At 42.7% G+C, this 12,601-nt stretch overlaps 1 protein-coding gene across 2 annotated transcripts in view; it reads right to left on the reverse strand.

Moving 5' to 3' along the window:
- The window catches only part of kcnab1a (potassium voltage-gated channel subfamily A regulatory beta subunit 1a), a 407,972-nt gene that overhangs the window by 139,719 nt on the left and 255,652 nt on the right, over positions 1–12,601 (reverse strand). For both annotated transcript variants that reach the window (XM_078563807.1, XM_078563806.1), the window contains one exon: positions 7,739–7,782. In XM_078563807.1, coding sequence (XP_078419933.1) covers positions 7,739–7,782 — 44 coding nt within the window. The remainder of the gene's footprint in view (positions 1–7,738; positions 7,783–12,601) is intronic.

Consider the following 12,601-nt stretch of genomic DNA (forward strand, 5'->3'; position numbering starts at 1 on the left):
TTGTAAATATAGTATGTATAGCTGAGTTAAAGGGGGAGGAATGTAGTAATTGTTACTTTAAGAATAATACTTGTTAAGGAAGATCACATGATCTGCAAGACTCCAGCACTCAGTGTAGAGATAGAGTTAGAGTTAGAGTTGAAAGCACACATGTAGTTGCTGCTGAGTATATTGTAAATAAACTTAAAAGCTTCCACCCAAAAAGTGTCTGCAGATCAACTCTATCATTAATAGCAAACTCAGCCACCCTACAACAGCATTCTGACTTATCCACTAGCAAATGATATATTGGCCCAGAGGTTCCGATTTGGGACGGAATCCCTATTTCCGACACAGTTCAGATGAAATGTTGTTTACGATATTTTGGGCCCATCTTCTGATGGAAAATCCTTCCAAAATCACACAGTGCAGCAATCCTCACAGGGAGCAGCGGAGAGAATCATCATAGAAGCCACACCCTCTTTTTACAGCACTAGCTGCCAGTAAATAGAGAGTTTAAATGTCCCAAAGCCAATTTGAGAAGCTATGGAGAGAAGGTATGTGTGTAAGGTGAGTGGGTGACGGAGTAGGGTGGCAGGTGGGATTAGGATGGCAGGTGAGTGGGTGAGGACATGGGTGGCAGGTGTGTATATGAGGGTATAGGATGGGTTGGGTGTCAGGTGGGAGTCTGGGGGGGTAGTCGGTTGGTTGGGGGTTAAGTCGTGTGGTCAGGAGGTAGTTGGGTCAGGGGGTGGGTGTGTTGTGTGTTAGTCATGTGGTTTTTGGGAGGACGAGAGGTAGTTGGCTGTCAGGGGCAGTCAGGTTGGGGTAGTCGGGTGGTAGAAGGGGATAGTTGAGTTGTGGGGGAACCAGGGCTGGGGGTAGTTGGGTTAGGTGGGGTAGTTGGGTGGATGATTGAGTCAGGGGGTTGTTGGGGTTCGGGGGGGGGTGGTGGGGTTCAGTAGTATAGTTAGCTAGGTATTAGAACTAATTTTAATCCTTCTAACATTTCCTGGGTAACTATTCAGATAAGTGACTCGGAACCATTCGAAGTCTCCGACTCTAACTCAGGGTTGGAGACTTTTTCGACAGGTTCCAGATTTGGGGGATTGTCCATTGAAGGTTCAAACTTCCTGGGCAATTCATTGTAGTCAGTGCATTGGACTTCCAAGGGGCACACTAGTTCATCTTGGGGGATACATGCAGGGTATGACCATCCAGAGATCAGAAATTCTGGGCCATTATTCTTTTATTTTCGGTCATTTAAGATTGAGTTATTCACAGGTGGTGGATTGATGATTATGATTAAAGATGTTTATTTTTCATGATAAGGCATCCAACAAAAGTGATGTCATTAAGCAGGGAAAGCAGTCAATCATATTGATGTATTCTCAAAAGCAGCAAACCAGCAGGTAAAATGCACGGATTATCTTTCATTTTTAAAAATTTTACAGAAAGTGCAATAAATGATTGGATGTCTTCTACCCAAGGGATGGCTCCAGGAGACCCACCAACCTCACTTGCTGGCCTGGGAGGTGGCTGCAGGGGAGGTCAGCTTGTCAGGCACCTGCCTGAGAAATGGCATCCAGTCAGGGAGAGGATGAAAGATCTCATCCGCTCCACCAGAGTAAGTGCCTCTCTGCCTTTTAACTCTATCCATCCTTGTTTGTCTCTCCTGCAGCTCTTCTTCATGGCTTTATTCAGCCTTCTGTATTTCTCATCATCTTTTCATCTTTGCTCAATGTACTTTTCCTGGTCTTTCTTGCACTTTGCCAACTTTCTTTCATTAATCAACTTCCACCTTATGTCAGTAATCCTCATTCCTTGTTGGTTCCTCTCCTCTGTCCAATAGTGACTTCTGCACTCTCCTTAATCCCTATTTTGAAGATTTCCCACTGTTCCTTGATATTGCCTGGCCTCAGTAGTACTTAGAATCTGTTGGAGAGGCCCAGCCAGAAACTGTCTGAAATGTCCTTGTCCTTCAGTTGCTCCATTGCAAATGGCTATGGTGACTTCATGGTTGCTGCCTTCTTCAGTTTCAGGTGGATCTTGCCTAACACAGCGCGGTGGTCAGATCCTACATCAGCACCTTGACACGTCCAGACATCTTTAGGGATGTCCTCGGTCTGCTGCTGATGTATATATAGTCAATCTCATTCAGGGTGTCACCATCTGGAGACTTTCTTGTCTTTTTGTGGATGCCAGTGTGTTTGAAGAAGATACCCCCCTCCCAATGCTGAGCCCACTGCTGGCGCAGGAGGCCAGTAGACACTCGCCATTTCGATTGAGCATGCTTGCTGACCCATGGAGCCCGAACATATTGTTCAGTCCTCGCTGGTTGCCATTGAGCTTAGCACTGAGGTCACCAATCAGTAGCTTGATATCATAGCTGGGTACCTTGTCCAGCGTGTCCTGCAATTGGCGAATTGGTGGTAGAGTTCATCTTTCTCCCCCTCTGTGTCTGCTTCTATTGGTGTGTAAACTTGCCTTGTGTGGAGTCTGGCAGTGATGATGCAATGGCTTACTGGCTTCCACCCAACTAATGCTTGTGCTGGGTATCTGTTGAGTATGAGGCCAACTCCATAGGTATGGTGTTCTTCTTGCCTGGCCTACAAGATTATCACATCTTCACCGCTGATTCATCCTTGGCTTGTTCACCAGGTCTTCAACACAGTGCTCCTCAACAGATTGAAAGCAGAAGTAGACATACCCTTCGCAAAGAACAGGCAGGTTTCCGGGGTGGCACATCATGCTGCGAGCTAATCTTTACCATCAGGAACATCACAGAGCAGCGCCTAGAGCATCTGAAGCCACTTATCATTAACTTAATTGATTTCAAGGCAGCTTTCGATAGCGTCCATCAGCAGTCACTCTGGTACATCACAAGAGTAAACTGATGGAGCTGCATGCTGACAAGTCTAAGTTCTGCTTAACTTTATTGTAGGGTCTTAAAAGAGGTGGCAAATGAGGTAGGAGATTTGTTCGTGTTAATTTTCCAAAATTCACTAGATTCCCTTCGATTCAAGAAGGGAGAGGCGCAAAAAATAGGAAATTATAGGCCAGTTAGCTTGACATCTGTTGTGGGGAAGGTGTTAAAATCAATCATTAAAGGAGGTTATAGCTGGGCCCTTAGAGAAACTCAAGGTAATCAGGAAGAGTCAGCATGCTTTTGTGAAAGGGAAATCATGTTTAACCAACTTATTGGAGTTCTCTGAAGGAGCAATGTGCACTGTGGATAAAGGGGAGCCTGTAGATGTACTGTACTTAGATTTCCTGAAGGTATTTGATAAGGTGCCACATCAAAGGCTATTGTGGAAAATAAAAGCTCATGATGTAGTGGATAACATATTAGCATGGATAGAAGATTGGTTAGCTGGCAGAAAACAGAGAATATGAATAAATAGGTCATTTTCTGATTGGCAGGATGTGACGAGTGGAGTCCCACAGGGGTCTGTGCTGGGGCTGTAACTTTTTGCAATTTATATCAATGACTTAGATGAAGAGAGCGAAGGCATAGTAGCTAAATTTGCAGACGACACAAATAGACACAGATAGGTAGGAAAGTAGGTTGTGAAGAGGACATAAGGAGGTTGCAGATGGATATAGATAGGTTGAGTGAGTGGGCAAAAATCTGGTAGATGGAATATAATGTCGGAAAATGTGAAGTTGCCGACTTTGGCAGAAAGAATAAAAAAGCAGAGTATGACTTAAATGGAGAACGGCTGCAGAATTCCAAGGTGCAGACGGACCTAGTGTTCTAGTGCATGAGTCACAAAGTTAGTATGCAGGTACAACAAGTAATTAAGGCGGCTAATGGAATGCTATCCTTTATTATGAGAGGAATTGAACATAAGAGTAAGGATCTTATGCTTCAGTTATACAGGGCATTGGTGAGACTACAGCTCGAATGCTGTGTGCAGTTTTGGTCTCCTTATTTACGGAAGGATGTAAATTCATTGGAGGCAGTTCAAAGGGGGTTTACTAGATTGATACCTGGAATGAGTGGGTTGTTTAATGAGGAGAGGTTGGACAGACTGGGCTCATTTCCATAGAGTTTAGAAGAGTGAGGGGTGACTTGATTGAAGTATATAAGATCCCGAATGATATTGACAAGGTGGACATGGAAAGGATGTTTCCTCTTGTGGGTGAGTCCAGAACTAGGGGGCATTGATTTAAAATTAGAAGCCACCCTTTTAGGACGAGATTAGAGATGAGGAGAAATTTTTTTCTCTGAGGGTTGGGCAACTTTGGAACTCTGCCTCAGACGGCAGAAGAGGCGGGGTCATTGAATATTTTTAAGGCAGAGATAGATAGATTCTTGGTAGGCAAGGGAATCAAAGCTTATCAAGGGTAGATGGGAATGTGGAATTCAAAACACTAACAGATCAGCCATGATCTTATTGAAGAGCAGTCTTGAGGGGTTCAATGGTCTACTTCTGCTCCGATTTTGTATGTTCGAATGTTCATATCCCGGAGCGGCATATTAACATCTTCAAAGCCTTACACTGCAACGCCTGCTGCTGCACCAAGAGAGGCACAGGCAACATGGACTATTTCAACTTCATCACAGGAATACAGCAAGGCTGCATACTCTCCCCATTCCTTTTCCTCTTGGTTATTGGTTTCATCATGAGGAAGGCGATGGTGGATGCAAACTTTGGCATCCAGTGGGAACACCATTAGTTGATGGACCTGAATTTCGCAGACAACAACAGCTGCCTGGCTGAAGAATTGCTCACGCTTCAAGGCATGACCAGCACTCCTGAGAATAGAAGCACCAAAGTTGGTCTACGCGTCAGCTTCAAGACGACCAAGAAAATGATGACTGGATGACAACAAGGTCCTCACCATCGGGCAACAGAACATAGAGGACGTTGACCACTTCTCCTACCTTGTAAGCAACATCTCCAGGGAGGTTGATGTATGGATCAATGTCCACATAAGAATTGGGAAATCAGAATTGGTCTTCCAGCAGCTCCACACAATCTGGACATCCAACATCATCAATATGGCCATGAAGCTGTGACTCTGCATGTAGTAGCACCAATTGCATTCTATGCCAGCGAGACATGAAAGGGAACAGCAAAGGTATCACAAAAGTTGGACGTCTTTCACCAGCACTGTCTATGTAAGATCCTGGGCACCACATGGAGACACAGCATCATCAATGAAGAAGTGCTACATCAGAGGCGCCTGTGGAACATCATGACGGAGAGATGACGGAGGCTGGCATGATGCGTGTTTCACCTCCCAGATATAGAGTGGGCACCACCAGATGGGAGAGGAAGATGGAGACAGCCAAAGAAGACCTAGTGAAATACATTTAAGGATGACCTTCAAGAGCGGGACACCACCTGGGCTAACGTGAAAGAGACTGCGATGGACCAGGGCTGGTTGCGGAGCCTTGCTGCCCATAGTTCCTCTGTTCCCACGTGGGACAATGTTTAAGGCCGGGATTTTTCAGCCCTGTCCTGGGACCTGCCGCGGAAGATTCAGCAGCCAAGCCAAAATTCCACTGCCTTGGCGGGACCATACAATCCTGATGGTGGATGGAGCAGTAAAATCCCGCCCTAAGTCTAAGTAAGTTAACATGATATTACAATGTAAAAGGGAAAGTTCTCATCAGTGATTTCTAATATATTGCAGGAACATCAACATCATGGAGAAGTATGGAATCACTGAGGGCAACTTCTTGATTTCCGTATACACTTGAGCGGACTGCAAATGTATCCGTCAGTCACAAAGAAGTAATGATGGCAAACACCAGCAGGAACACCGTCATTATTACTCTAAAATCTGGACTATTATTGTGAACAATACATTCAGCTTCCTCAGTAACCCAGTTACTTAAGGAAGTGAATAGCTGAAACATAGATCCTGGAGCAACCATGCTGTGATCCGTTGTGCCAAGCTGCATGTTCTAAATATGGACAGTCGTATGTACAGAATTTCTATTCCAGTGACCCATGTTGGAATCATTGGATGTGTAGGAACATCATTTGAGGACATCTTCTGGCTCATGGGTGATGCTCCAAGAGAACAGACTGGCAACAGTCAAAAGTAAAGAATGGCCACTTTGGGGGAGGCATGGAGAGTTGCTAGCGTTTGTAGAAAGCACACCAGGAAGGAGCCTCTCAATTACAGTCAAAGCAGAAGTGGAAGCTCTAAAGGCTTCCCTAAAGTGATGTTGACTAACATTAAATGAGCATTTTAGTTGTAGATATAACTTGTATAGCCTTTCCAAGTAATTTAGTAAAAGATTTGACTAAATAAAATCATTGGGTAGATTTTCATCTAAGTAATTTTACTTAGTGGGTCTTCTGCCCTTTACACAACACATCTGATTGGGTAGGTTCCACAAAGGGTGCATGATCCATTTTAACAGAACCACACCCAGACAATGAAGGTGAAAATCCTTTCCCATTGCTTTATATTTTTAAAGAATATACAGAAGTGTTTAACAATAGACTTCAGTTATATTACAGCTATCAATGTGAAACTAGCATCTATCAGAATCTTAGTCTGCCAAAACCACCTCTGTATTTTTAGAAAAGCTGGCTTCACACTACATTGGAGCCCTTAATGCAGTGCAGTCCAGCAGAAACTGTTGACTTTTCACAGATGTGGCTTTGATGCATCTTTCATCTTTATGCTAGTAGAAATGCCTCGGGTGAATATTTACATAACATGCATCGTATAGCCACTCAGTACGAAACTCTATATAAGGTGTCCCTTTCATCAAAGTTAGGAATTCTGCCATGAATGTACTGGACACAGCATATCCTATTGCAGCTTCCAGGTTTTTATCCAGCAGTTGCTTGCAGTACTTTGGCTTCATCAGAGAATGCTGACTTGCATAATACGTTGCACTGGATCCACCCACGTCCTTCATCCAGAATTGCTTGCCCTTTCCCAGGACGTGGCCCAGTGAAAATGCTTAATATTGGCTAGGTTTGCTTTCTTCTGCTGTTTGGTTCTTCAATTTTCATTTGTCAAATAAACCACAAAGATAGCTCTCCTTTATACACAATATCACTGGTGTTTCCATGGTGCCAAAGTTCACCCATGTTGCACAGCATTTTAGCAGATAATCAAAAAGCAATAACCAAGGAAGTAATGCACACATAATATCACTCTACTTTTCCTCCTACCATTTTACCAACAAAACAAGCGTTGAAGCACACATGTATATGCTAATATGAGTATCGGCATCACATGGCCAATGCTAGTATCTATTGCTTAATTTTTACTTACTAATCAGGCACATCTGGATTTCCAATTAGCTACATGTGGCTGGTTGCTAGCATATTGGACTATGATGTTCTATTGCAGACATACAAATTCGAGGTTAGTCTCAGACAGGTCTTGGATGCCAGTCTTCATTCTGCTTGGCTTTTGGTCCTCTGAAGTGTCAGCTCCAGATCCAATACTGATGTTATGCTGTCATCACTTTTCAAATCAACGTGTACCCAAAATCACTTTACAATAGCAACCTAAAAGTATCCATTTATATATTTCAGATTTACATTGTGATATATTTATGAAGACGACATATAAGGAGTAACTCTGGGAGATTCCATTGTTGGTGCTGAACTTCATGAGACCAGTCTGTAGGTTTAAGACAACACTTTAATCAGATTCTCTGATTTGCACTCAACATGAGCCAGGCTTGGCAACAGCAGTGCTGCCTTGCAAGGTGCCTCGGCAACGTTTGACATTTTAACCTGAAATCGTAGTAATGTTGAATATCTTTACTTACCAAGTCCTAAGCAAGATACTCGAAGTCCTGATTTTCCCAGGTTCCTTTAAATTAAAAAGAGTAATAATTAGGAAAATTAATTTAGATGAAGGCAAAGAAAAACACAAGCTTTGTTCATCTCCTAATCATTTTTAAATGGATCAAAATAGATTTCAATTCAATCTTAATTGGGGAAGGAGGTGAAGAAGTTACAGTGAGCTTTCAACATCATGACTGGAGGAGATTACATTAGTGTTTTCATTAATAATGAACTGCAGTGTTCTGGCAAAAGCCTAAGGTGCACAAAACCCACAAGAGTTAATCTTCTTTCTATTGTTATCTACAATGCCGCAGTATAAAATTAACAGCTTTAACAATAAATTAATTTTCATAAAGGAGGGTATATGAATGTGGTTATGCAGCAAAAACAGAGAAATATAATTGAAAGACAATGACAAGGTAATTAAAGGCACCTTTTATGGAAGGAAGCAAGTGCTAAAGTTGAGTACAGGACAAAGCATTTATTTACGTGTTAAAGTTCCCTCTGCCCTGGACCAACCTAAACCTCAAAAGAGTCTTATACTGCAGCACTGGACTTGTTTTTTACCCTTTCCCAAATTGGATCCTTTTGTTTCTCTATGACTGCCAATCTAGCAGCCATTTTGTGCTGTTAGAACTCTCATTAGAAATTGAGACTGCCTAAAGTCATTTCATGCGTGAACCCTTACAGCCAAATAAAGAAAGGAGACTCTTTGTTCATCAAGAACGTTATTAATTGGATCTGTAAGTAGCCTAGATGGTAGAAGTCACAATGAATGCATCATTAGCTTTGTGAAATACTTACCTCTGAACATATTCAGTGCACTCAGAAACTATGCTTCAATATGTTCCAGGATGGCAGTATCCCCAATTCTATGTAGCTACAGACCATCAACTAGAACTTCCTTATAGATGATATGATGCTATGGTGCCTTTGTGGTGGAAATTGTAAAATTGCTAAATGTTTTACATTCATATTTGTCTGTAAATTATATATAAAAAAGAATTAGAATCTTTGTCCCTATAAAAAAATGTTAGAGAAATGTATGCTATGAATAACTCAAGAAGGAGGGGAGAAAATCGGACTAATGACAAAATAACTTAACATGCAAGCTTCTACATAATATGTTTTCACATCATTACGAGAACTCATTAGAGTCCAAGTAAGTTGTGCTCTCTTGGTCCTAAGAACTCTCACATCGTGAGACATGGGCAGAATTTTACAGAAATGTATCCCCGTTGATGCCAGCCACCCCACAGCCATTCGAGGAGCAGCTGGAGATAGGGTTTACGCCCCTCACTTGGGAGGAAGGCCTGCCTCAGGGAGTTGCATGCCAATCAGATTGGCCAGCAGTTCTGAGGTCCCAGAAATGCCACCGGGAGCATTGGCCAGGGCTGGGACTACAAGCAGTCCCCAGATTCTAAGTGTCAGAGCCCAGGATAGAGGTAAGTGTGGGGGTCTCCCAGTGGCAACGGGAGAGGAAGCTGAGGGGTGGTGGGGAGAGGAGGGTAGGGTCATGATGTCAATGCCAGGCTGGGATCGAGCACCCTTGGGGGCTCTCGAAAGGGGGGCAAGAATTGGAGGTGTCCCCACCATTCCCACATGAGGCCCACGCAGAGTGACCTGCGAGGTTTCCCCTCTTGAACACCTCCCACTGGTCAGAAAATTGAGCCGGGCGGGAGGTGGCCCTTAAATGGCCAATAATTGGCCACTTAAGAGCTTCAACTGGGGCAAGGGCAGGAGGGCTGCCTGAGGACTCACCCACCCCCACTCCCCCATAAAAGTACGGACAGGTCGGAGGCTGGCAGGAAGGTGATAGGTAGGCCACCCTGGGACTTTTATGAGCCCCCTGGTGCCTGTAAACCAGCCGGCAGGGGGCTGTAAGATTCTGCCCTATGTTCTGGGACTGCAGATATTTTGTTCTTAAATGTTGTAAACAATGAAACTTTTAGCTGGATACAACTAAATCAAGCTTGGAATTGAGCAACAGCTATTACAGAAGATGTTTCTAATTGAAAGGTTGAACCTTAGTCAGCTAATTTAAAGAACTAAGCTGTTGGCAGCCAGCAAGATAATTTCGCAGATTGGAAAAGCCATGTCAGAACTTGGAGTGACAGGTTTAATCAGAGGCTGGGAAATAATGTTGGGAAAAACAAAAAACTTAGGAACTGGCATTCAAATAATAGAGGTTCATTTTCGAATTAAGATAGCAAAAATTTTAAAATACGTAGAAGGAATTATTTGTAAGAGAACATGGAATGCAGTTATTAAGCTTTACCACAATACAAATGGATTAGAGTTGAATATTGTTAGAATATTTAAGAAATGATTTAAATGGCTAAGTTATCCCAACATTCCATTCTTTTAGTATTTTTAGTGTTGGAGAAAATGTGCAAGGAAAGGAAATCATAATCTTTTCTCTGTATATGAACAACAGACAGCTTGGAAACACAAGGGCAAGAAAAAGGCTCATCACCTAAGAGACCAATTTTCAAAGCACCACATAGCATGGTCAAAGATAAGCATTTGAACTACACACCTACTGAATTATAAACAAAGCTTGTAACATAAAGGGAAAAGCTGAAAAGATTAGAAGCTGGGTAAATACTTAAAAATGAAGCCTTAGCTAAATGTGTACCCAACCAGCCCGTGCTTGCAAAACTCAAAACAGTGTCCACCATTAGATGTGATTCCGCGATTGGGACAGCATTTGCTAAATGATCCTCAGTGTGCAAATAATTATGCTGACAATCAATTTAAGATTGTCAGTCAGGCTCACAATGTGGTGCATTTGCGTGTACTGGAAGCTCCATATATTAATACACAGGGCCCTGCTCTTCGCAGACAGAAAAAAACATGTACACACATTGCACCTGTTTCAGCTAAACAAAGTGAGTGACAGCCATTTGCTGGTTCATTCCCGAAGGCAATGTCTTGATCAGGGTCAAGTTGCCTGGTTTAAATTTCAAACAATGCTTGGCAGTTAACTGTCAGTCATAATCAACTGATGCATTTTCCATGGCAATGCCTCTACCAATCACAGCTCACTTTCCAACTAATCAGCACTCGCTTCTCATACAGTATAAATATGTTGTTTTCCATAACATTGGTATTTTCTTGTGGTGTCCTAATGAGTGCAAGACAAAAAGCTTTGACAAAAAAATCTCTTTTCTTCAGCAATACCTTTTATACCATCTCTAAAATATGCCCTTCCTAAAGTGTAGTGCCCGGAATTGGACTCAATTCTCCAGCAAAAGTATCTATTTGCAACACAAGTGGATTGGACCAGATTTCTGATTGGTTCCCTTGGAGGACAAGACATACACAACAGTTTATCTATAATGTTTAATTTGATGCGGTTTGCTGTAGAGTAATTGAAAGTCTCTGCAATGTGTAATTTGATCCAGTGTCAGGCAGGCAGGCTACAGAGTTAAGAGTGCTGCATTGACTGTACGATGTGGCTGAGGAAAGTGCAAATCATGTGAGACCAGTGATATGGTAGGATGCACAAAGTGGAATTTTGGTTAGCTTTGTGAAGGCCTTATCTGCTATCTAGTCTTCTGCAATTCTAATTATAGTTGTCCTTGTCTGGTAATATATTACACTAAGTAATGGGTTAGCTACTTCTTTGGAGTTATGTTATTTCCCTCCTGAAAGTGATATCCTTTAATTCAGAGTGAAGAAACCAAGGTCAAGGCTACAATTGAAAGGATCATTGAAATCCAATAATCTGGTTTGGCACAAGCACGATCAGAACAGCAAGTGACCCTTTTCATCCAGCACATGTGGCAAGACCTTCTATTGCCCGCTACTATAACCTGACTGGTGGCACAGACAAGAAATCCTTCCTTCCATGCCTGGTCAGGGGGAAGGGCTTCACTGAGTCTGGTGCCCTGCACAAACACTGATGTGATCACACAGTGGGGGGAAGCCCTTCTCCTACAAGGCATTCAACCTCCTATGCTCCAACCAATTGGTGATGCATCAGACCACCGGCCCTGGACCTGGCTCTTTCATCTGCAAGGCCTGCGAACAGGGCTTCACCACCTATGGGGGTCTTAGCAAGCACCAAGAGGTTTGAACAGGTCAGTGGCCCTTCGATTGGGACACCTGCAGCAAAGCTGGGCCCAATAGGGTGAGACCTTCCACTGCAATGAATGCTATGTTATTGTTATTCAGCGCCAAAAACATGAAATAGAGAGAATAGTTTTCATCTTCATCACTTGACCAGTAGACAAACAAAGTGAATCACATCCCCTGTTATAGAACCTTCTGAAGTCAATGATAGGGAAACTGGGTAAATTCTATAGCAGGGGTGGGGGCAATCAGCTCTGCTGGATTACTGGCCAAACAGTGGCAGCAAAACTTACCCCCAGTGTTTCTATTCTGGGGTCTAATGATGTGCAGAGTAGGCAAATAACACATGAAAAAAACCAAGACCTCAATTCAGAGATATGGAGCAGTAACGCTCTAACTGGTGCACTTGGGCCCTGTGGAATTACTGTGCTCCATGCAGTACTACCCTGCTCTTGAACTTTAATTCCTTGATGTGGTTCCCAAAAACATGTTAATCTAAGCAGCACTCTACCTACAATCTGTGGATTTGCAATTACATTTCATTGCTGAATAAATAAAACATATATAGACACATTGCACGTTTATCCACTGGAGCAGTTATATACTGCACAATAAATCAAAGCATTGCCCTAGTTACTTAATCAAAACATTCCTTCATAGCTACTACATTTCTCAATGCCATCATGTTGTGCAAATTATTACAGGAAAATAATGCATATGAAAAGTCAAAATGATATAATTCATTACTTTATTATGATGACAAGTCA

This window comes from Cetorhinus maximus, chromosome 19 (genome assembly GCF_964194155.1).
Source record: "Cetorhinus maximus chromosome 19, sCetMax3.hap1.1, whole genome shotgun sequence".
Taxonomy (NCBI): domain Eukaryota; kingdom Metazoa; phylum Chordata; class Chondrichthyes; order Lamniformes; family Cetorhinidae; genus Cetorhinus; species Cetorhinus maximus.